General features: G+C 36.5%; 3 protein-coding genes across 4 annotated transcripts; 2 read left to right on the top strand and 1 right to left on the bottom strand.

The window, feature by feature from the left end:
* The first annotated feature begins 32 nt into the window (after positions 1-32).
* Positions 33-11,574, top strand: LOC125226856 (myosin-VIIa-like). The gene is made up of 11 exons (XM_048130996.1): positions 33-116; positions 742-999; positions 1,099-1,283; positions 4,069-5,276; positions 6,017-6,261; positions 6,337-7,176; positions 7,259-7,594; positions 7,693-7,916; positions 8,011-10,334; positions 10,415-10,911; positions 11,001-11,574. Exons 1-11 carry the CDS (start codon positions 93-95, stop codon positions 11,187-11,189), a joined length of 6,330 nt encoding a protein of 2,109 aa, XP_047986953.1. The 5' UTR covers positions 33-92; the 3' UTR covers positions 11,190-11,574.
* On the bottom strand, positions 4,494-23,687 carry LOC125226858 (protein l(2)37Cc-like). Of its 2 annotated transcripts, XM_048130999.1 has the most exons (5): positions 23,487-23,687; positions 22,405-22,566; positions 19,762-19,943; positions 18,808-19,196; positions 4,494-4,588 (listed from the first exon to the last, which is right to left on the bottom strand). In XM_048130999.1, exons 1-4 carry the CDS (start codon positions 23,572-23,574, stop codon positions 18,816-18,818), a joined length of 813 nt encoding a protein of 270 aa, XP_047986956.1. In that variant the 5' UTR covers positions 23,575-23,687; the 3' UTR covers positions 4,494-4,588; positions 18,808-18,815. The 2 variants fall into 2 exon arrangements, with proteins under 2 accessions (XP_047986956.1, XP_047986955.1); XM_048130998.1 differs by lacking the exon at positions 4,494-4,588 and having other exon boundaries at positions 18,800-19,196.
* On the top strand, positions 13,086-18,803 carry LOC125226857 (inactive peptidyl-prolyl cis-trans isomerase shutdown-like). The gene is made up of 4 exons (XM_048130997.1): positions 13,086-13,246; positions 13,428-13,728; positions 14,538-14,737; positions 17,769-18,803. The coding sequence occupies exons 1-4, from the start codon at positions 13,191-13,193 to the stop codon at positions 18,532-18,534; spliced, it is 1,323 nt and encodes a 440-aa protein (XP_047986954.1). The 5' UTR covers positions 13,086-13,190; the 3' UTR covers positions 18,535-18,803.
* Positions 23,688-25,126: the final 1,439 nt, after the last annotated feature.

Raw genomic sequence — 25,126 nt, 5'->3', positions numbered from 1 at the left:
GATAAGTGGATAGTCTTGAAGCAAACATAACACAGGTAATGTGGTGATGGAATTCCAGTTTTATATGAGGTGAATCTCAAAGGAGCGCTAAAATGGCAGACAGGATCCAGTTATCGGTAAGTGACATAAGTATTTCTGGTTTATTTTTGCAGAAAGCATAAAATAAAACCGAAAATCCATTTTGTGTTCTTCATTCATAAGTTGATACAATAGCGTAGTTATAAATATTCCATCAATATGAATTTCCTTAATTGTGATTAATCTTAAATCATAATTTGATTTTCTTTGAACCCCTCAAATAGCCACAATAAATGGCACTGAAACTTGAGTTGATTCATGCGCTCTGACTAATTTGGCCTAGTTCATGTATGTAAATACATATATAATCGATATTTTTTCGAGATATGTAATGTCAAATTGTATTAAAATCACATTAAAATGGTAAGGGTAAACGTTCCTATTCTTGGCACCTCAGTAAAATTGGTATAGATACTTTTGCAGTAAATATTAGTAGGCAGTAGGTTTTTACTTTTTATAGAATGACCCAATACTATAATTAATTACTCAAATACTATGTTGATTTAAATATTATATTAGCATCCTACAGCCAGACAAAGAGTGCCGTCCCGTTTTCATACATAAATTGATTTGAAAGGGACGACACTACGATGTTGCCACTTTTTAATTTCTACTCTTTTTTTTTGCCAAACTATATTTTTTAATGATTCACATTGATTCTAGGATCTAGTCTGGCTAAAACCAGAAAATGCCACAGAGTTCGACCTTCCCATAGCTGTGAAGATATTAAACAGTTCAGGCGACAGGATCCAAGTACGAGATGATGACGGCAAGGTGTTTTCCACTTCGGTTCACAATGTCCTGAAACCTTTGCACTCCTCCTCCGTCACGGGGGTGGAAGATATGATCACGCTGGGAGAGCTACAAGAACACACGATTCTAAGGAACCTTCATTTGCGGTACAATCAGCAGTTAATTTATGTGAGTAAATTTCTTCATGTTCTACTTTTATTATACTACGAGAATTTTAAATTTCTACGTGAAATAGCATTCTGTAACAGATTTTGGTACTTATTTTAGACATATACCGGATCGATGTTGATAGCAATCAACCCATACGAAATTCTGCCAATTTACACAATGGATCAGATACATTTCTACCAAGAGAGAGGAATGGACGAGATTCCGCCGCACATCTTTGCTATCGGCGATAACTCGTACAGAGAGCTGTTGGATACTGCGTCCAATCAGTGTGTCGTCATTAGGTATGTTTATAAAATGTTATCTAGCTTTCTTAAGGTGTTTACTTAATTACTTACTATTAATATTTTAGTGTTGTATTTTAAGTCTAGATAGCTAGGTGACCGATCAGACCAGATATTGGAATGTAGGAATGTACCTATTACTGTTTTACTTATGGACCTACATTTAAGGCTATCCATATTGGATAATTTATTAATCATTATTTTTTGTGGAATAAACTAATTACCGAATATATTAAAAAAATAAAAAGTCTATTGTGCTGTTCGTTCCGCTTAAATAATTAAACGTTACGTATGGTATTTATTACTCATAGCTAGGTATCATTTAGTTGATAAGAATTAAATAAGTCAATGTGGTGTAGATAACTAATTTAAATTGTATTTCTGGTATTCAGAAAACGATTAGATTAATTTTCTAGCAAGGTAATATGCAAGTTCAAGATTGTATTTGTATTTGTTTATTTGCTAATACACACAGATTACAATACAGGTCATGTTGGTGCGGTACAAATTCATGAGTGCATATTACGCCACAAGGCATGCAAAATATTAATCCTATACTAAAGCTAGTCTTAGCCTAAAGAGCCTAATTAAGCTTCCTAAAGGGAATACATATGTTTAAACTTATTATATTACAAGCCACACATAGTTATTATATTATCAATCAACACATAGTGCAATATATATAAATAGTAAACCATGTCAAAATTACATTAAAATATTCAGAAAATAAAATAATCATGAATTAAACAAAATAGTACTAATAATATTCCAAAATAGTTTACATGATTAAAACATTCAATCGTATATTTTTTCAAAAAATTCCTTTAAGGAATAGAAAGGTCTACTAATTAAAAACGATTTTAAATTATTTTTAAATTCATCTATATTACAGCAATTTTTAATGTCGTTATTTAAAGTGTTGTATATTTTTATTCCGTTATATTCAGGACTCCTCTTAAAGTGTAGGTAATTGTTACATTTTGGTAACTCAATACTTGTGTTACTTCTTAATGCATGTATCTTTTTCTCTCTTTTGTACCTATATTTACATAAATTTGTATGAATGTGTATGCAAATTAGGTAGATGTAAAGCGATATGACAGTCATTATTTGGTGTTCTATAAAAAGTGGGCGACAGTGTTCTCCAGGTTTTGTTTTTGCAATACTTCTAACTGCTTTCTTTTGTAAAATAAGTATAGCATTTACGTGAACACTGCTTCCCCAAACCTCCAGGCCGTACCTTAAAATACTCTCAAAGTAGGCGAAATATACCGTCTTAAGGACTGTTGAAGTAAGCATTTTGGATAAATTTCGGAGAGTATACAAGCACTAGCTAATCTTTTTCGCGTGGAGTCAATGTGATTAGACCATCTCAGTTGCTCGTCCAGTTCTACTCCCAGAAACTTTGTATTGTCTACTTTTACTATGGGAAGTGGCAACTCATAAGGTATACTATTTGTATGTTTATTGAAGGTTAGGTAATCCGTTTTTTCAACGTTTAATTTGAGACCATTACTCTCAAACCAAAAGACAAGCTCCAACCAAGTATTGCTAATTTCGGTTTTTAATGTGCTTAAATCATGATTTTGGAAAATAATACTGGTGTCGTCTGCATAAAGGTATGTTTTGCCATTTGTTACATTTATTGGGAGATCATTTATAAAAATAATGAAGAGCAGTGGACCTAGTACTGATCCTTGTGGGACGCCACAGTAGATATTTTTATCATCTGAATTGACTTCTTGCAAACACTCCGAGTTATTAATGTACGTTATTTGAACATATTGAGTTCTACCTGTTAAATACGACTTAAGGAGATTCAGAACTGGACCACGTATTCCATAGTAATGCAATTTGTCAATGAGTATCTGATGATTGACACAGTCAAACGCCTTACTCAGATCACAGAAAATCCCAGCGCATTTATTCTTCTGGTTCAAACCATTCATTATTTCTGTGACCAAGTCAGTGACCGCTGTGGTAGCGTTCCGGTATTGCATAAAACCAAATTGTTGAGAGCAAAAATAATTATTTTGATTGAAATGGTCTGTAATTCTAGAAGCAATAGCCTTTTCAAAGACTTTGGAAAGTATAGATAAAAGAGAAATAGGACGGTAGTTATTTTTATCAGTTTTGTCACATTTTTTGTGCAAAGGAATTACTTTTGCCCGCTTAAGTTGCAAGGGGAAAGTTTCTTCTTCAATACAGGCATTAAATATGTGACACAATGGTATACACAGAACTTCAATGTTGAATTTTATTATTTTAGTGCATACATAATCATGTAAACTATATGGTACCTTGACATGTTGACAACATTGACATAAGTATAAGGGGATTCCCAGAGTACCTAGCCAACGTGACAATCGCTTACACTTCGTAAGCGTATCGTAGCCATACCACAGTATAATAAAGAGTACTATCGTACAGTATGGCCACTACCGCTCCCCGCTGAATGTGCCGCCCACCCCCTCTCGGTTACCTCACAGTTACCGCATGTCAAAAACGCGAACAGTCGACCTGTCATATCTCACTCACACAAGCATGGTACGCGTTCACCTACACGAGCTTAGAATGTGTGCTAGGAACGCGCTTCTTTCATATATTTGACTGCCAGTGACCGAGATGTGGCCATACTGCGTTTCGATCGCCACGTAGCGTCAACGATTCATTTGAGGTAGGTGGTAAAACTGAAGCGGTATCATGATATGTCTGTAAATGGGAAGTAATGACATTCTTAACAAATAATTACAATACAATTTTTTTTATTTACATTTTTTTACAGTGGTGAAAGTGGCGCTGGAAAAACAGAAAGTACAAAATTATTGCTACAATATCTAGCAGCCGCTAGCGGAAAACATTCATGGATCGAGCAGCAAATCCAAGAGACAAATCCGATCCTTGAGGCATTTGGAAACGCTAAAACTGTTAGAAATGACAATTCATCTAGATTCGGCAAATATATCAACATATATTTTAGCAATAAAGGCGTCATTGAAGGCGCCAATATAGATCAATATCTACTGGAAAAAACGCGTATCGTCTTTCAAAGCAAGGGTGAAAGGAATTACCACATATTTTATTCTCTGGTGACTGGATTAGCTGCCGATGAAAAAAAGAAACTAGAGTTGGGTCATCCAGCTGAATACAACTATTTGAACTCTGGTAACATGCTAACAGCTGACGGTCGCAATGATGGCGTAGAATTTGCTGACATTAGATCAGCATTCAAAGTTCTGAACTTCCCGGACAGTGAAGTGTGGGGAATCTTCAGCCTTCTAGCAGCAATCTTACACCTGGGTAATCTGAAATTTAAACCATTTAATTTTAATAATATTGAATCCTCTGAAGTTGCTGACGCGGTAAATGCAAATAGAATTGCAGCACTCCTAGGGGTGAACAAAACTAAGCTCTGCGATGCCTTAACAAGGAAAACTTTTGTCGCACAAGGGGACAAAGTGGTTTCAACGCTTACAGTGGCTGCAGCCGCAGAAGGTCGAGATGCCCTTGTTAAAGCCATATACGGTCATATATTCGAATATGTCGTCGAAGTCATTAACAGAACGTTACATAAAGATCAGCAGCTGTCAAGCAATTCTGTTGGTATATTAGATATTTTTGGATTTGAAAATTTCGAAAACAACAGTTTTGAACAACTCTGCATCAACTACGCCAACGAAAACTTGCAACAGTTCTTTGTAAGGCATATTTTCAAGCTTGAACAGGAACAATACGAGAAAGAGGGTATTACTTGGACTAACATTAATTATAAGGACAATCAAGATAATTTGGACATGATTGGGCTTAAGCCAATGAATTTGCTGTCGCTCATCGACGAGGAATCCAAATTTCCAAAAGGGACTGATGTAACTCTTTTATCCAAGCTTAATAACAATCACAGCAACAACAGTTGCTATATTACTCCAAAATCATCCCGTGACCACAGTTTTGGGGTCAGGCACTTTGCGGGAGATGTCACTTACCAAGTAAAAGGTATTAAATTGATTGATCTAATATGTTGAAATATACACTTATACAGGGTGTATTTTGATAGCGGGTCAGTAAGGGCAGCTATGAGATGCCGTAGTCCTACGTGAAAATGGTCTAAGGGGACCATCCATCGATCTCAAATTGATGAAAAATGGCATTTACAGATTTTGGAAAAAACATACAGGGTGCGAGAAAAAAACATACAGGGTGCTTAGGGGTCAACTCAGGGCAATGCACTAAAAATCCACAAATCAATGGCTACATTTTACTATGGGGAAAATATCGAAAAAGTTTTCTTCAATTTGTGGCTCTTTAGTACATTACCGCAAGTTGAGCCTAGAGAAACTATCGATACTGAATAGGAATGGAATCGATTGGCATCATTAAAACACCATGTGGAAAAAAATATTTTTTTTCATACAAATTGTATGGGAAAAGTTTTTCGCGATTTGTGACTTTTCTAGCCGGAATTTTTTTTTGGTCCCATACAAGCTTTTGATTCTTGATAGGAATGGGATCGATTGGCGTCAAAAATTCCCTTTTTCTCGCACCATGTATGTTTTTTCCAAAATCTCTAAATGCCATTTTTCATCAATTTGAAATCGATGGATGCTCCCCTTAGACCATTTTCACGTAGGACTACGGCATTTCATAGCTGCCCTTACTGACCCGCTATCAAAATACACCCTGTATTGTAGCCTGTAAGAGTGATTCCAAAACTTGACCTTAATTTTTTTTTATAGGTTTCCTAGATAAAAATAGAGATTTGTTGACAGCAGATGTTAAAGAGATGGTCCTAGATTCTAGTAACGTATTCTTAAAAGGTTTGTTCGTTACTGAAGCCGCCTCAACCCAAAGTGGCAGTCGGAAGACTGTCTCACTCAGCTACAAGTTTAAAACATCTCTTGATGCACTAATGAAAACTCTGTATGCTTGTCATCCGTTTTTTGTCAGGTGTATCAAACCCAATGAATTTAAAAAGCCAAGAGTAAGTAATACTACGAATGATAATTAGTTTATTCATTTGACATAATATATTTATATTTGACTTTTCTTTTTGCAGGTATTTGATAGAGCTCTATGTGTTCGCCAATTACGATATGCTGGATTAATGGAAACTGCAAAGATAAGACAAGCGGGATTTCCGATTCGATACTCTTATTCAGAATTCGTTCACCGGTACCGGCTTATAGTGCCAGACATACCACCAGCTGAGAAAACAGACTGTAAAAATGCAACAAAAAAAATTTGCACAGAAATATTAAAAGACCAAGAGTTCCGGCTTGGCCATACAAAAGTTTTCCTCAAAGACATGCATGATGCGATACTAGAAGAATTGAGGCATAAAGTGTTAATAAATGCAGTAATAAAAGTACAAGCCAATGCTAGAAGATTCATTTACAGGACGAGGTTCTTAAAGATGCGACAAGCTGCTATCACGCTGCAAAAACATTTCCGCGCCCGTGGATATAGAAACAGATACTTAGTAATGAGGAGAGGATATTTGCGAATGCAAGCAGTAATTCGATCGAGGGAATTGAGGAAGACATTCGTAAACATGAGAAAGTTCTTTAGGAAACTCCAAGCGCACAGCAGAGGCTATCTTATTAGAAAACTTATTAAAGATAAGGGACATATAATTAAGGCTAAGTTGGTACAATTTAAGAAGGAAAAAGAAGAACTAGAGCGATCTGGACAAGCGGATACTAAAGGTGCTGAAGATGATTATGAAAAGAAGGTAACGGAACTAATGAAGTCTATTTGGATTGTTAAGGACGTTCCAGTAGAAAACCAGCGTCATAGCACAGCGGTTATTGATGACAGATATGTTGATGATGTGTTTGGATTCTTAAAGGATACAGCAACACCGGCAGGCACTGTACGCGTGCCTAGATATGGAATTGTAAGTAAACCTTTTGTTCATGTAATAATCTGCATAAATTATGTGTCTGTCAAATATTCTAATACATTTGTGTTTTCTTTAGACTACCAAGCCAGTAGTGTCAGACGTAATTCCACTCCCAATAGAACAAGAGGAAGAAGAGGCATTTGATGAATTCAACTTTAGAAAATTTGCTGCCACATACTTCTTGGGCAATACTAGTCATCAGTATTCGAGGAAGCCTTTGAAGCAATCGTTGCTGGAATTGCCATCTCCAATGGACAAGATGGCGTCACATGCTCTGTGGATTACTATATTAAGATTCATGGGTGATATGTCTGAGCCAAAATATGTGGATGATAAAATTGATAATGTTCCCGTTATGACCAAACTGTCTGACACACTTGGTCGGGCTTTCCAAAAGAGCAAAGAATTTGAGGTATTCTTTAATAAATGCATTCTACATTACCTGTTATATAATAGAATAGGTAAATGAACATGATGATACTTACTAACATGATAATGTTATTATTTCAGGAGCTTATGATGAAAGAAATGAACAGCGGTAACAACAACAGAAATAAACTGATTCAAAAAACACTAAAACGACAAAACAAATTCAACGATGAGTTAATGATGAACTTGATGAAAGATGAAATCAATAACGATATGTATACCACTTGGCTGAATGCTCGAAGAAGCACTAACTTGGAAAAACTGCACTTTATAATAGGCCATGGCATCATCAGAAAGGAACTGAGGTAAGTGTAGGTAGTCAATTCAAATAATTTACCATGTAAGGATTCTTTGATCAACTATCACTAAATATTAAACATATATGGTGTTTTGTTTCAGAGACGAGATTTTCTGCCAGTTATGCAAGCAACTAACCAATAATCCTTCTAAAGCCTCTCATGCAAGAGGATGGATTCTGCTCTCTCTGTGTGTTGGATGTTTCCCACCGTCCGAAAGATTTGTCAAGTATCTTAGATCGTTTATACGCAGCGGCCCTCCTGGATATGCTCCTTATTGTGAAGGAAGACTAGTAAGAACGTTTAAAAATGGTCCTCGTGCGCAACCACCAAGTTGGTTAGAATTACAGGCTACCAAAACTAAGAAACCTATACTTCTAACTGTAACTTTAATGGATGAATCTACAAAAACTGTGCAGTCTGACTCAGCGACAACGTCTGAGGAGGTGAGCCAACAAATTGCTGAAAATATTAATTTGAATGATATGTTCGGATTCTCATTGTATATCACTCTTTACGATAAAGTGCTCTCGTTAGGAAGCGAAGGAGAACACATTATGGATGCTATTTCGCAGTGTGAACAATTCGCAAAAGAGCAAGGGACGCCAGAAAAGAGTGCCCCATGGAGACTGTTTTATAGAAAAGAAGTATTCACTCCGTGGCATAATCCTGCAGAAGATCCTGTGGCTACTAACTTAATTTACCACCAAATCGCTAAAGGCGTCAAGTTTGGAGAATATAGATGTGATGCAGAAAAAGATTTGGCCATTATTGCCGCACAACAGCACTACATTGAATACGGTCCTCGCATAGATCCTAATGTTTTAAGAAAAGTTATTGTTAACTATATTCCAAATCATTTTATACAATCCAATGATGTAGCATTGACCAAATGGGAACACCTTGTAACCAAGGCATTTGAGTCTTCACAAAGTATTCAGTCTAAAATAGACCCATTGCGATGCAAAGAGGATATAGTTATATTTGCGAAATTAAAATGGCCCATGCTTTTCTCCAGATTCTTTGAAGCCATTAAAATTAAAGGAGAAATGATTAACAAAGATGTCGTAATAATTGCTGTGAATTGGACTGGAATATACGTTGTTGATCAATTAGAACACATACTTCTAGAAATGTCCTTTGCTGAGGTTACCTACGTAGCATACAATGCTGACAAAGATTATGACAACGTAGGGACGATAACTTTAAGAACAATACAACAGGAAGAATTAGTATTCCAAAGTGTAGATGCTAGTGAGATGAGTTCATTGATAATCTACTTGATTGATGGTTTGAAAAGGAGGTCAATATTTGTTGTAGCTCAAAGTGATGCGCAAGGATACAGTGACGCCTCCTCATTCTTGCAATACAAGAAAGGAGATCTTATAACTCTTTTGCAAGATTGTACTGGGGAAACTCTAATGAACGCTACTTGGGGACATGGAGCGTGCAATGGACAAGAAGGACTTTTCCCAACCGAGCAAGTATATATTTTACCAACCATGTCAGTACCTTCAAATACAATATTAGAAATTTTCAAAAAGGGCAATATCACGAATGATAAAAAAGCGTCCAAGTACAATACTATTCAAAGAAAACGTATGCATACTTTAGAGAAGTACTCCAAGGATAACTTTAGAGAAAATTACGATATAAACGCCACAGTTCGCAGCACGTCAACATTAACTACAGCTAAGAAGGCAATTACTGGTGACTTGTGGGCGCACACTCGTGATCCTATTCGAAAACCATTATTAAAGAAACTATTAGGTGATGAAAAAGTTGAAAAATGTGCAGTCGCTATGTTCATCGGTATCCTAAAATACATGGGAGATATGCCAGCACCGAAAGCGAGAAACGTTACCGAATATACGGATGAGATATTCAGATCGAGTGGAATCGACGTCGGTTTACGGGATGAAGCTTATTGTCAAATCATGAAACAGTTGACTAATAATAGAATACAGCTGAGTGAAGAACGTGGATGGGAACTTATGTGGCTTGCTACTGGCGTATTTGCTCCTGGACAGGTGTTAATAAAAGAGTTGGTAGAATTCCTGAAAACTCGACCACATCCCATAGCTAAAGAATGTCTGAAACGCGTCTTCAGAATACAAAAGAGTGGCCCCAGAATGTATGCTCCATATGTGGTAGAAGTTGAAGCGATACAACACCGAAGCATGCAGATATACCATAAAGTGTACTTCCCAGATGACACAGATGAAGCATTTGAAGTAGATTCTTCAACTAAAGCGAAAGATCTTTGTGAACAGATTGCTGGAAGACTAAATATTAAAAACAGCGATGGCTTCAGCTTATTTGTCAAAATAACTGACAAAGTATTCTCTGTTCCCGAAAATTATTACTTCTTCGATTTCGTGCATGAGCTTGTCGAATGGATGAAAGCATCGCGGCCTGTTCGCGCTGGTAAGTTGACGACTCTGTATCGAGTCCATATTTAGATTTTTCTCATGAAATACTGTTAGTTAAATTTTATTTTGTTTCAGCTGGATCACAATTGCAACTAAATTATCAAATATTCTTTATGAAGAAGCTTTGGATCAACACAGTTCCTGGCAGAGACAAGAATGCTGATCAGATATTCTATTTCCCTCAAGAACTACCTAAATACTTGCGAGGTTACCACAAAACCTCGAAACAGGATCTAGTTGATTTAGCCAGTCTTATTTACAGAGCACGGTTTGGAAGCGACCAGTCGTTGCTACCACAAATTGGCCAAATGCTAGAAGAGTTTATACCTCCAGATATGGTTAGGATACAATCGGCCTCGTCGTGGAAGTCGAGTATTACTGCAGCATATTTGAAACATGGAATTATGACTGAAAATGAAGCTAAAGAACAATTTTTGAAGAAAATATACCAACTGCCGACATTTGGAACTGCATTCTTTGAAGTTAAACAGACGTCGGACCCATCTTATCCTGAGTTGGTCGTAATTGGGATTAACAGAAACGGTGTCAGCGTTATACATCCTCAAAGTCGAGTAAGTTCATTAACCATCAACCATCAGGCATTAGAACTCTTGAATTTTTCCTATTTACGATAACTGATAAACTGACTTCTTGATTTCAGGATCTTTTGGTGACGCATCCTTTCTCGCAACTTTCAAATTGGTCCTCTGGGAATACATTCTTCCACATGACTATGGGTAACTTCTTAAGAGGGACGAAGATTCTTTGCGAAACCTCTTTAGGATACAAAATGGACGACCTGATATCATCATACATTGCTGTACTACGTCAATCATTGAAGCAAAAATAATACATTTTAATTTATATATAAAAAAAGATTAGGCACCTACTGCAATGCAACCTACCGAATGTTGATACGAATAAATATGCTATTTTGCGGAAAGTTATCCTCAGATCACACGATGTTTATTGAGAAAATGTACTAATGTGATATGATATATCCCGATCCTTGTCAAAAAAATCGAGCATTTTTTGTAGCCTTAATTTACCGTTTTATATATATACTTAATACCTGTACTACGACAGTAAAGGAATTAAAAATAGTATAGATAACAAATAGTATAGATATTTGAGACGCCTGTTGTCTCCTTCGCATAGGTGCCTACTTCAACAGCGTATAGTGTGGACGACTTTTCTGAAAATTGCCTGAATATACATTATTTATACAAAACTGACTTTAATTATTGCATAATTACTGAGTGAATTTGAATTCCTAGACCCGAATGAAGAAGATGATCATACTTACTAGATCGTTCTTAAATATGGTGTTTGAATGTGAGGGAGGAGTTTTCAAACCTATTTAATTATTGAAGAATAAATTCGTCACGCCTCACGCCCTTAACCTTTTAAGGGCGTGAGGCGTGACGAATTTATGAATGAGTATTTTTAATTTGTATGTTCCTAGATTTATGATCCCGCTCTGTCCGTCTGTCTGTGACATTTCTAAATATCTCGAGTTTTAATTTGGAACAATTATGAACATTTTTAATCTCTGCAAGCTGAAAGTATTATTAAAAAATATATATTAATATTCATTATAGAAAATGGGCAAAATAGAAGGAGGGCAAACTGTAAATGTCAAGTTACTAGGTCAAGTGGGGTATCGTTAGAAAGAGCTCAAATTGCACATATCAAAACTATTTTTTATAATTTTTTTGTTGAAAAAAAAAAAAATTATGAAGGAAAATGTAAAAGAAAATACCGGTCCAGTACCCCTTATCTCCGAAGTTTACCAACGAAAAACTATGAAATTTTTACAGAATATTAGTTTTATGCTAAATTTTACAGGAAAAATAAAATCGTGTCTGTACCTTGGAAACTTTTTTTTAATTCACAAAAAACTTTTCAGATTTTCACTTAATTTAACCACCCCTGCGGATTATATCTAAATTCAAATGAATACGAGATTATACATTAAAAAATATCTTTTAAATAAAGAAAAAAAACTGTCCAAATCGGTTAACATTATAAAGAATTATCCCTAAAAAACTAAATAACATACTAATATTATAGTCAAATCTTTAAAGTTATAATATGAAACACAAGAGATTATTTTTACTTTTGTAAGTTTGTACGGATACGGAACCCTCAGTGGGCGAGTCCGACTCGCATTTAGCCGGATTTTTTTTTCTTTTAAGTTGATTCGATGGACGATACGATATGTTAATTGATTAGGAAAATTCGTACATCGATTAGATGAAAATATTATTTTGACGAGTGCCCATAACAGGTACGTTTACCGTACTTGATTATTAATGTACTTAATAAACTAACTTCGTTTATTACTCTTTCTCCTAAACAAAAATTAAATTGTTTTAATAAAAACAAGCTAGATTAAATTATTTTAATAAAAAGAAGCTACATCCATACTTAATATTATAAATGGGAAAGTGTGTGTGTCTGTTTGTTTGTCCGTCTTTCACGGCAAAACGGAACGACGAATTGACGTGATTTTTTAAGTGGAGATAGTTGAAGGGATGGAGAGTGACATTGGCTACTTTTTGTATCTTTCTAACGCGAGCGTAGCCGCGGGCAAAAGCTAATATTTTATAAGGAAAACAATGTTAATTTCACGAGGCACGTGGGCACATACCCTTGCATTACAACTTTATGCTTTTGGCAACATTGCTCTGCTTCTGTCAAATACTCAAATCTGTCAAAATACTGACTCGGTGACTCCCGTCCGCCTCCCGTCATTTTTGTTTATTGTATTGTATTGCACTGTTTGCGTATCCGAAGATTGTTTTAATTGTTGTAATAATATAGTGTATTAAGAACAGTTGATATTAAAATGCCTACAAACAATTCCATGCCAAGTATTGCTTTAGAAAACGGATTGGATTTGAGGTTTGTAATTTGAATTTATTTCTAGAATATTAATAATGTTAGTACTTGGTACTACCTTATTTCATTACTCCTGCGGTATCTAAAGAGCAAGTAATCTTTTAAAGGAAATTTAATTCCTCTCAATTGACACCACACCTACAAATTGTACAAATAATTCTTTTGAATAATTTTGAACTTTCAGACAACTTTGTACAACGGGTTCAATACTTCACATAAATGAGGATTTGGAAGAGGGTCACGGGTTAGAGACAGAGAGAGAAGATGTTCGGATTTTTCACCACATTGGGAAGCCAGTAAAGTGCTTAAAAACCTTAGAGCAGCAATTGACACCAGTGGATCCGGATGGTTGCGTCAAAAAGAAGATTCTGGAGCAAGGCGGTGGTTTCCCACTCCACGAGGGTTGCACGGTTCACATAGCTTATACTGGATTTTGGGAAGATGTGGAAGAACCTTTTGATGTTCGGAAAATGCACAAGCCTTTGGTGAGAAAAACTGTAACCCATACATTTTTGATGATTGGCTTTGTGTTCTTATAATATGTTACTTGTAGCTTACTATCATTTATTTATCCATACAGGTTACACTTAACCTGCTCCTTTTGTTTTTCATAATATTAAGAGGAGCAACTGCCCTTAATTTCACAAAAAAATAACTAATCTGTGCACAAGAAGATAAATGAATGTTAAATCTTGCTAGTGTTTGATGAGGATCCTGAGTTTAATTTTTTTGACAAGCAGAAACATCTGGGGCCCATTTCTCAAAAGTCTCAAAACTGAAAGATACAAGTTACAAGCGGAAGTCTCTTTCCAACTTGTCATATTAGACATTGACTACCACTTGTAAATAAATAAATAAATAAAATAAATATCGGGGACACCGTACACAGATCAACTTAGCCCCAAACTAAGCAAAGCTTGTACTATGGGTGCTAAGCGACTATATACATACTTATACATAGAAAACATCTATGACTTAGGAACAAATATCTTTGCTCATCTCACAAATAAATGCCCTTACTGAGATTCAAACCCAGAACTGCGGCTCAGCAGGCAGGGTCACTACCGACTGAGCCAGACCGGTCGTCCGGACTTGTAAATTGTAACTTGTAGCTTCGAGAAATGGAGCCCTGCACTATTAGTAGAATAAATTTAATTGCAGTCAGCATTTTGAGTTTAAATAGAGATGGCAAAGGGCAATGTACAAAATTCTTACGCAACCTTACTTTAGTGCACTGTTTTCATTTTTTTTGTGTAGTATACTGTAATCATTTTTTTTTTGTATATTATTTCAGATAGTGGATTTAAAGGACAATGATTTGTTGCCTGGTCTACAAACCTCTGTCAAGTCTATGCTGGTTGGGGAAATGTCAGTCTTTCTCCTATCCTACAAAGTCATGTTCGGGGAGTTTGGAGTCCCGCCTCGGATAAAACCGAAAGCAGACTGTGTGTTCTACATCAAACTCATTAAGAGTATTCTGACTCCGGCTGAAGGGTGAGGGATATTTTAATTAAATAACTATATCATACTCTACGAACAAATTATTTTCATAGAAAATATTTTAACTTGTATCTTTTAAGTAGTTACACTACTACTATGTTATAAACTATATCATAAATATGAAAACAACTGGTTGTCTGTCTGTTTACTTTTACCCTTAAACATCTAAATAGATTTAGTACTTACATGAAATTGATATGGAGATAGATTGAGAATTTGTGACTTGAGGAAGGACAGGATATTTGCTAATAATCAACATTTTTAACATGTTTTGCATACTCAATACTTAAATCTTTATTGCAAATAAGGACAAATCCATGCAGTAGTGGATACACAGTATCAATAGAATTTTAAGCTAAACTAAACTAAATAAAATAAAAGTCTTATTCTTATATAAAATAAAGGTAGTGTATTCATTTTTTGATACTTTTTATTTATTTTTCTTTATTAAGGAAAACAAACAGCATTATTTCATACATAGGAAAATCGAACATTTAGGTGGCTCCAATGAAGTGTCCAATAATAGGTCCACTTTGTTCGTGCCTAGGGGTCACAAAACCGTAAGTATTTTCGAAAACCGGGTTTACGGTTTTCGTATAGCAGCAAAACCGGTTTTCCGGTTTTTTCGGTGATTTTTCGGTTTTACATATAAAATGTAAGAAAACTGCAAATTATAAGTTCAAACTTTAATAGAGATTCATTTAACGACATACAAGGCATTTCTTATGAATCTAATAAGAACTTATCAAGTCTAGCAACGAAATAAACACTGTAAAAATAAAACATTCCTCTTCTGGAAATAATACTGCATTGCAGAATTTGCAGATTTGTTACCCAGTAAAGTAACCATAGAAACAAAACGTAATGTTAAACTTTAAAGAATATTAATTGAGATCAGTAATCATTATTTCTAAATTAGAGATCAAGAAAGTTATTATATTCCCAAGAAAGTTATAAGATTTTAAAAATCTCATTTTTTCTTGAGAGATGTATATTGAGATCGTAGCATCGAGAGAACGTCTAAAGTATCATCACTCAGCGAGGTTCTCAGATGATGGCATAATAAACCTGCTGACGAAAACACTCTCTCACACTCTACGCTCGTGGGAGGAACATTTAACAAAGTGTTGTACACTTGTAAAAGGTACTTGCCCTTGACACCTCCGTTCTCATACAGAGCCATCTCCACTTTGATCACAGAAATCAAATCATCTTCAAATTCTGAGTCTAAAACTGATATCCTGCTCGACTGGGGTTTAGACATAGACTTATCTATTGCCTCTTGCAGTTCCTCCGCCATGGTAAAATTATAAAACATGATGTAAAACAATACTAAACTAAGTTAAGTCCAAATTCAGTAAACTGATTAAAATGGGCATGTTTCTGTGTCAGTTGCCCGTGAACACCGAAACTGGCCTACTACCGTGAAGTACTTTGATTTGATCGTTCGTTCGTCTATCTGCCTCTTTATCGCTCGCATATCTAAGAGTGATAGAGGGGCAGACAGGACAGTTCGCGGTTCGCGGTAGTAGGCCTGAAAAGGTTTCCTGATTTACCCAATTACACGCTAGATGTTGCTGTACAGGGCACAAACAAATCGTACATACAACGCGGTGTTAAAATTTTTCCTGAGATAAGGACCCAAAAAAATATTGAAATAATTTTATGCTATATTTGTATAAATATTAAAACATTGATAATAAATACATTAAATACAATAAAGATCTGTCTAATACATATATTGTCTTCAAAAAATTGCTATCTAATCTACGTGCGGCCACATATTATCTTATTCAGAGTCTGAATTAAGATCTTCAATTCTTCATCGTTCGTAAATGTATGAAACTGACAGTCGATAGATGACAGCTATCAACTGTCAGTTTCATACATCCACGATCTTAATTCAGAATAAGATAATTTGTGGCCGCACTAAGGATTGGATAGAGAGGATAGATTGATGTAGATGATCAACTCAACGATTTATATATATACAAGTCTAAAACCGAAAAACTCGAAAAACCGGTTTCCCTAATTTGAAAGCCGGTTTTGAAAATCGGCCGCCAAACCCGGGCTTTCCGGTTTTTTCGGTTTCGGTGAAACCGGTTTTGTGACCCCTATTCGTGCCCATATTTATGTGCGAAATATGTAGTGCGAAAAGATTTGCCCTCGTATTATTACGGAAACGTACGAACGTGTCATGCTATTTCAGTCAGTCTCAGTACAAGATGTACTGACATTTACTGAACTAGCATGAAAAATATGGACGTTTCCGGAAAAATACGAAGAAAACCCATTTCACACAAAATCTGTAATGGCCGCTGTACACATATGGCCAACGGTTCCACCAACCCTTGGTGGCCAAGATAAGAGCCTCTGTTTACACATTGGCGAACCAATCACTTGGCATTGGCTCTTCATGAAAGACGGACGTGGGATGAAAAAGGCTAGGAAATTCTAAGTCATTAACGTTGTCAGCAAAATTTTATTAAAAAATAATAACCCCGTAGTAAAATAAAATTATTTGAAATATTAACAATTTTTTGAATATTTTGATAAGCACATTTATCTTTTTTAGGCAATACATTAAACATTTGCAAGGTTATTTTATTTCCTAAAATCAACACTATTATTGGCATAGATAAACTTATTATTTTCGTAAATATTTCACTACTGTCCTCTCTGACGGCTGACGACAAACTGAATGAAGCGCCAACGTGTAAACGCAGTTGGCCATTGGCGCCAAGATCTTTTGATGTGTGGACAAAAAACCGACACCAATCGGTTGGCCGGCCAGCGCAAGCGCCAACTGCCAACTTACGGCCAAGTAGCCCTCTACACGCTTGGCCAAGGGGGTTGGTGGAACCGTTGGCCATATGTGTACAGCGGCCATAATAGTTATGGTTTGGCGAGGAGATATATACTTATAAAATAAAACTATGTCCTGTGAGACTTTTAGAGTGAGTTAATGAGTTTGTCCCAAGTTACTTTAAATTTAGACTGTAATTTGTACTGTATTTATTTTCAGGGATATAAACTACACCGAGCCAAACATGTTTCAGCGGGTATTCAGCCAAGTGACAAAGCTCTACAGTTCTGGCGTAACATTACACAAGTCCAAAAACACCATGGCTGCAGTCCACCTCTTCAGAAAATCAATAGCCATGTTGCACAAATGTCGGTTAGCTGATGAAGAAGAGGAAAAAAAACAAGAGAAAATGCTGGTTAAATTGTATTTGAACTTAGCTATTTGTTCTAATGCTTTGGAACAGCCATTAAAGGCCTGCATTGCTTGCAATGAACTTAACAGACTGGAAAGCCTCTGGAATAACAGCAAAGCTCTTTTCCAACATGCCAAAGCCCTACGAATGATCGGCCAGTACGATGCAGCAGAAAAAAGACTGCTCAGAGCACAGAAATTATGTCCGGACAAAACTGAGATTAAAGAAGAATTATTATTACTTGAGAAGACTAGAACTCTGTGTGATCAGAATAAACTGTTAGCTAAGAATTTCGTTCACCCATCCCTCGAATTAGTCAGCGAAGATTTCAAAAAAGAAGTTGATACATTAATAAAGAATTTTAAGGAGAATGTTAATTTGTGCAAACTTACACTCCCGGGTGGTTTGAATTCTCAAGAAGTCAAATATGTCAGAGAGGCTTGTATAAGAGAAAATTTGTTTTGCAGTAGAATAGAGCAGGATTTGGCATTAGATAAAAGTAATGAAAAAGAAATTGAGGAAGGTGAATTAGGATTGTCAGTTTGCCCGGATACCAATTCCAGTGAATCATAATCAGGTAAGTTTTTTGTGTTTGGCGATTTGTCTCTATTCTAATTATGAATGTATTTGTACGATATTTTGGAAAACCATGATTGATGCAGTCGGGAAAAGTGTTATGCAATGTCAACAAGTTGTTTATATTCTTCAAAATACGAGAGATTGATTTTGATGACGAATTTCAAAGATTTGATTTGAACAAAATTATTAAGTTTACTCATACATATTTTGTTAAACTATTTTCAAGTTTTATACGTACTAAAATAAATATCTCAAAATCTTAAGTACTTTTTCATCTACTTTGCACCCAGCAATACATTCCCTTCAGGCAAATAAGTGACATTAGGTGACTTGGACAACTGATACGCTATATCCTCAGCCGCCTCTATACGCCTCAGTTCTACCAGCCCCTCTCCCGCTTTACCAAAAGATTTGGCTAACAAGATAGCAGCTTGTGAATCTCCCTCTGCCTTAATAATTGCTGCTTTCTTCTTCTGTTCTTCTTTCTCGACTAAAAATCTCGCTCGTTCGGCGTCTTGTTGAGCGACTTGTTTTAGTTCGACGGCGCGAGTGAACTCTTTGCCGAAGGTCAGGTGCGTGATTGAGATGTCGTCCAGTATAAGGCCGAATTGCTTCGCCCTTTCTGTTAGGTTGTCGTTTACTTTTTGGGAGACGATCTGGAATGAATAGAGTAAACATTTTCTTATTTGGACAAAGTACAACATGCAACTCTTCAAAACAATATGCGAGACGTCGGATCATTTGTAGGCCTATAGTGGCTAAAGTAATGATAGCTGAAGTGATAGCTCTTAAATGATTTCATTACACTCTTCACTTCATTATAAATATTATAATATATGTTCGATTGTAATGTGTCAAGCGCTAACGTTTGCTGTTCTAGATTCAACAGAATATGAAGTGCCGTCTAATGAGTAGATTTTTTCTAAAGATCTATCCCTGACGACTTGGTAATTATGGTTTATGGTTTAAGACTACATTTCGCAAGTTGAAGGTCGTAGCAGCACAGACTTGTTCACTCGCCATCTTAGTATACCTATATATGAGAGCATCTGAGGCACTCAAAAGTATCTGAACACTTCTCTAACGCCTAGGCAATATAGGCTGTTCAGATATTTGTAAGTACTTAGGGCGCTCCGATATATCTGATGGCCACTGTACTAAATATAAATGTAAATACTTAGGTAAGTATCGTTAAGTATGGAAATATCCTGAAATCCTTACTTCTCTCTGCGTGATAAGCTCCTCAGCATTAAACTGCGCCACGACCGCCTTCAGCACCTCCCCCGTGATGGAAGGGAGCACCCTGTCCTCGTAATCCACGCCGAGTTGCGTGAAGATCCGGGGCAGCTCATCGGGTACGGGCCGAAAGAGGATGCGCAAGTTTATATTCACGTTTTGTAGGTCTGGAAATGTTTGGTATCTAATTGGGAATGATTCGTTTCTAGGAATTCTTCTTGCCTAATTTATTCACGTGCTTGTTTCATTACAATTAGGTACCCGAGACATTACAGGACATTTAGCAGGGGGAAATTAGCTAAAATTACGGCATAATTAATGGAAGGTTTTTTTAAATTGAAATATGTACAAATTAGACCGAAGTTATTTTTCATCAACCCTCCCCACTCCTCCCTCCTCTGCGTAACCCCTCTACCCTCCCTTAAAGTGCCGAAAATGCGGTTTTTCTCGATTTCTGACAAAACTGTTGAAGATACAAAAAAAGCGCGTAGGAACGAAGTAATCCTTAATAAATTTACTACAAATCATTCATTAACACTTTGGTTCTAGCACTTATAGTTTACGCGTGATCCGTCACGAAAGTTGGTCCTTTGCTGCAATCTTCTTTAGTGAATGTTAAGTTTTCGCCCAAAATGCATACGAAATCGTCGAAATTTGTTTGATATAACTAAAATATTGTAACTCATGACTAAAATAAAATTAAGGGGGAAAAATCACTACCATGGGTAACTATTTAAGACGTAATATTTTCACGGTAGTAGTCGCTAGGAGTACCATTGATCTATATAGTGTATCTATGACTGGGGATGAGCTTTTGGTAGCTGTTGGTAGAGCCCTGGAGTATCAATCCAGTAGCCGTGAGTTCAAGTCCCACCCATGGTAGTGATTTTTCCCCCTGAAATTCATTTTCAGTTTATAATATTTTAGTAATATCAAACAGATTTCGTAAGCAATTTGGGAGAAAACTTAACATTCACTATGGATCACGCGAAACCTATAAGTGCTAGAACCAAAGTGTCAATGAACGATTTGTAGTAAATTTATAAAGGATTACTTTTTTCCTACACGCTTTTTCTGTATCTACAACGGTTTTGTCAGTAATCGCGAAAAACCGCATTTTCGGCTATTTAAGGGGGGGAGGAGTTGGCGCAGCATTTGTCATATATTATCCAGACGGCAAGAGAACCATCAAGCAGATAAAACTACATGAATGTTGCACGGCTTTTCAGGCAGAATGTGTTGCTATAGAGGCAGCCTGCGAAACATCCCTAGAATTGAAACTCCAAAATATAACCATCTTCTCCGACTCCATGGCAGCTCTTCAAGAAATTACTAACAGAAGCAGCACCAACCACACCGTAAACAAAATCCACAAGGCAATTAAACTTTTACAACAAACTGGGTCCATAACTTTCTACTGGATCAAAGCACACGTGGGAATCGCAGGAAATGAGGACGCTGATAGAGAAGCAAAAATCGCCGCTACACTTCATAACACTCCTGACTTCGACCGGATCCCCGTATCTTACATAAAACGCCTTTGCCGAACAGAGACCAAAGAAACTCATAAAAACATATATATAAGCTCTACCACCGGACTGCACTTAAAAAACTGGCTACCAACATTGGACGACATCCAAAATCTCAGAAATAAGATTACGCTATCATTCCACCTCACCCAAATTCTCACCGGCCATGGCTATCACAAAACGTACCTCCACCGCTTCAAAATCACCCCCGATGACCTATGCCCATGCGATCAAACCACTCCACAATCCATAGACCATCTCCTTAGATATTGCCCTAAATTTATAAACCCACGTCTCGACCACGAAATCATATGTCAAAATCTCAAAATTGACCCTTATAACCTTTTGGAAATTATTACAAAAAACACGACTCTAGAATCATTCTGTAAATTTATCACTTATATAGTTAACCAACTCAAAAAATTTAATGGTACATAACTCATTATCATTCATTTATTCATCATTACATTATTTCACATATTTCATTATTACACACAGATTTTATATACTGTGCATACAGGAACAAAAAAAAAAAAAAAAAACACGATTATTTGAATTCAGCCGCCCGTATCATTCGCGGGGACTGGAATCAGAAGTTACAGGATTTAAAAAGAAAAAAAAGGGGGGGAAGAGGGGTGACGCAGAGGGGGGAGGGATGGGGAGGGTTGATGAAAAATAACTTCGGCCTGTAATGTACATATCCCAATCAAAAAAAATCTTCCATTAATTATGCCAACATTTTCATACATAACTTTCCGGAAGCAACTGACTAATTAGGATAACCTTCAGATTTTATTTTTTATGTTAGGTAAGTAGGTACTTTTTTTAAAGATTTACTGGAATCAAGGCTCGAAAATCCCCGTTTAGAAAAGTTCACCGTTCGTTTCGTTTGACATACACTCTTATTTACCTTTGTCAACGTTTAAATATGTCCTAATAACGGCTCGAGACTGATCAATTCAGACACTTGTAGGTATGATTTCAATTTTAAAAAGACCGGCGTTTTCTGGAATTTAGAGGGCTGCCTTTTAATTAGGTATGCTTTTTCTAAAAAAATGTTAGGTTTAGGTTGCTTGGCCATGAGCTCCTTCCAACTTACCTTTGCTGCCTGTAAGTGTAGGAACGTTTCTCGGCCGCGACTTAACGTCAAAAATATATGGCGTCTGCACCCAGGGGATGATGAAATGAGTGCCCTCCCCCACCACGTGTTTCTGAACGCCAGTGAACTTGTCCATTATCACTGCTCTCTGTCCACCGTTCACTGAAAGTATCGTGTTACTGCATGCAGTTACTTTATTGACTGATGGTGTTAGCCCATACATTTTAAACAAGTATTGTGGTAAACAAAAGAAGGGTCACTTGCACCACCGAAAATGGAGTAAAACCTACCAATTTATTTGGCAGTTGACAGCCCAATAACAATGAGTTAAGCGGGCGGGGCAAGTGGTAGTTTATTTAGGTAAGTATAGGTACATTTTAATCAAACTTTATACTATGCATAAGACCTTGAACCTTAGGTGGATAGAAATATGAGCTAGAGGTATATCATACTGTGAACTAGAGATGGGCCGAATATGGACTTTGCCGAATACAAATATTCGGCCGAACATTCGGTTCAGCTCTTACCGAACCGAACATTCGGCCGAATATTCGGTTACGCCATATTTAGAAAGCGGATGTTAAGAAAAAACTATTAAATGATTGATGATGGTTACATATGTTAGGTACTAGAACTACATATGTTATTACGATTTAGTGAATTTAACTAAAACTTAGTTAAAACAACTCTAAAATCTTCTCAACTCTTAAACTACGGTTTTTCCAACTTTGTATTTGTATTTTGACGCATAGGCAATTATCTCTTTTTAGTAGTTCCTTAGAAAGCTACTAAAATAGGAGCTTAATATTATCCAAAGGAATACGTAAGATCTTCATTATTTTTTTACTTTGTTTATTCGGTAAATATTCGGCAAAGTAACCGAATTATTCGGCCGAATACGAACATTGAAAAACCTGCCGAATATGCCGAATACTGTGAACTATTCAACTCTTTTCTTCAGAATTTTTCCTGTAATATGAAAAGTTGAAAACCAACCGAAGCTTTGTTTTACATACATTAAATTTTAATTGTAGTTAAATTGAATGTAACTCCTTGTCCCATTGGGCAGAATTTAAACTCACCGTTGAATAACGCAGAATTGACGGTACCGCCAATGAGGGCCATGCCTAATCCCACCTGCCCCACCCGGTTAAAAATATTCGCCGCCATTCTAATATCCACTACACCTTACAATTCTTGACTAGACGCACGGTAATTATGGTCTGATGAAAATGGTCTTGTTTACATGATCAATCAACTTCAGACAAGGTGTAAGAAAATCCGTAGTGACAGGTAGCTACACTAATGCACAGTGAAGACTGGTGTCACATTATGATTCACACCGTGTTAGTGATCCAAGGTTATAGACCATTTATCGTTATCTCACTATGGTGTCAATGTTTGGAAAATTTGGGCCATAGTTTACTGTCTTCATAGTAGCATAGCTGGGCACCGTTAATCAAATAGTTAACTTCGTTAATCGCTAATCCGTTACTAAAAAGTTAACTTCGTTAATCGTTAAAGCGATACATTTCGACAAATTTAACGTGAGTTAAAGTTAATCGTTAATCCGTTAACACGTGAAGAAAAATGAACTTTTCTTTAAATATTTAGTTGCATCAGTATCCACTATAACGTATTATATTTCTGTAAAAGGCCGAAGTACAGCTAGCCTATTGAACTCTAGGCTGCACGTGGAAGGCAGTGATCGCCTGAGCTACTGCCAAGAGCTGTGTCAGGAGAGATGCTGGCGGTGACGGGACTGTTGTGGCACTTTGGGCGGTAGAGGCTAGGGAAGCGAATGTGGTCGTAAATAGGGCTCGAATTTGCTGCCCTATCACTACAACAGTCGCCATGGTAAAGCTTAGGATTCACCGAATCAAAGTTAGTAAAAGCAAATCCACGTGAAGAATACTTTTTTAGGTAATATTTCGGACTTTTAGCAATCGACATCGGTAAAACCTAGGATTTACCGGCAAATCATAGGATTTGCCGTACTTCGGGCTTTTATAGTAGCGTTCAGAACGTGTTTTTCACAGCGCAGATGGCGCCTGTGCCCTACTAGATTAACGGACTCGGAGAAATTTAACGGAAGTTAACGAGTCCGTTAACATTTTTTCAAGTTAACTTAAAAGTTAATCCGTTAATCGAAATGTTAACTTCGTTAATTAACGGATTAACGAGTTAATGCCCAGCTATGCATAGTAGCAATAGGTACGTAATTTGCAAAGAACTTACCGATTGCACTTTTCGTTTATGTTTAATTTGTAATTGAAATGTTTTATCATTAAGTGAATATTACAAAGCATCACATAGATGTAAGTATTCATTTTATACGTAGCCTCTGCTTATATAAAGAACCATACATAATCAACCTTGGTGAAGGAATATGCCGTGATCGGGAGTGAAATTAAACTGGTGGAGGTGAGCGTAAGACTATTCAGTTATGTACAATAGCTGTCAAGTTTTTGACTCCAGCAAATCTGTCGAAGATCACAGCTCTGTGGCCTCCATCAACTGAAAAAAGATTGAAGGCAGTGTACATTTTTAGGGTTCCGTAGTCAACTAGGAACCCTTATAGTTTCGCCATGTCTGTCTGTCCGTCCGTCCGCGGATAATCTCAGTAACCGTTAGCACTAGAAAGCTGAAATTTGGTAACAATATGTATATCAATCACGCCAACAAAGTGCAAAAATAAAAAATGGAAAAAAATGTTTTATTA

Source organism: Leguminivora glycinivorella, chromosome 6, assembly GCF_023078275.1.
Source record: "Leguminivora glycinivorella isolate SPB_JAAS2020 chromosome 6, LegGlyc_1.1, whole genome shotgun sequence".
Taxonomy (NCBI): Eukaryota; Metazoa; Arthropoda; class Insecta; order Lepidoptera; family Tortricidae; genus Leguminivora; species Leguminivora glycinivorella.
Note: the sequence above shows the minus strand (reverse complement) of the source record. Positions and strands in the feature narration are given on the sequence as shown.

Bases quoted from the DNA above. Each gene is read 5' to 3' on its own strand.
- LOC125226857 (XM_048130997.1), top strand. From the start codon at position 13,191: ATGCCTACAAACAATTCCATGCCAAGTATTGCTTTAGAAAACGGATTG. The intron at 13,247-13,427 runs GTTTGTAATTTG...TTGAACTTTCAG, and splicing joins GAAAACGGATTGGATTTGAG to ACAACTTTGTACAACGGGTT. The intron at 14,738-17,768 runs GTGAGGGATATT...ATTTATTTTCAG, and splicing joins ATTCTGACTCCGGCTGAAGG to GGATATAAACTACACCGAGC.
- LOC125226856 (XM_048130996.1), top strand. From the start codon at position 93: ATGGCAGACAGGATCCAGTTATCG. The intron at 117-741 runs GTAAGTGACATA...CATTGATTCTAG, and splicing joins CAGACAGGATCCAGTTATCG to GATCTAGTCTGGCTAAAACC. The intron at 1,000-1,098 runs GTGAGTAAATTT...TACTTATTTTAG, and splicing joins ACAATCAGCAGTTAATTTAT to ACATATACCGGATCGATGTT.
- LOC125226858 (XM_048130999.1), bottom strand. From the start codon at position 23,574: ATGGCGGCGAATATTTTTAACCGGGTGGGGCAGGTGGGATTAGGCATG. The intron at 19,944-22,404 runs GTAAGTTGGAAG...AAACATTTCCAG, and splicing joins TACACTTACAGGCAGCAAAG to ACCTACAAAACGTGAATATA. The intron at 19,197-19,761 runs GTAAGGATTTCA...TATTCATTCCAG, and splicing joins AGCTTATCACGCAGAGAGAA to ATCGTCTCCCAAAAAGTAAA.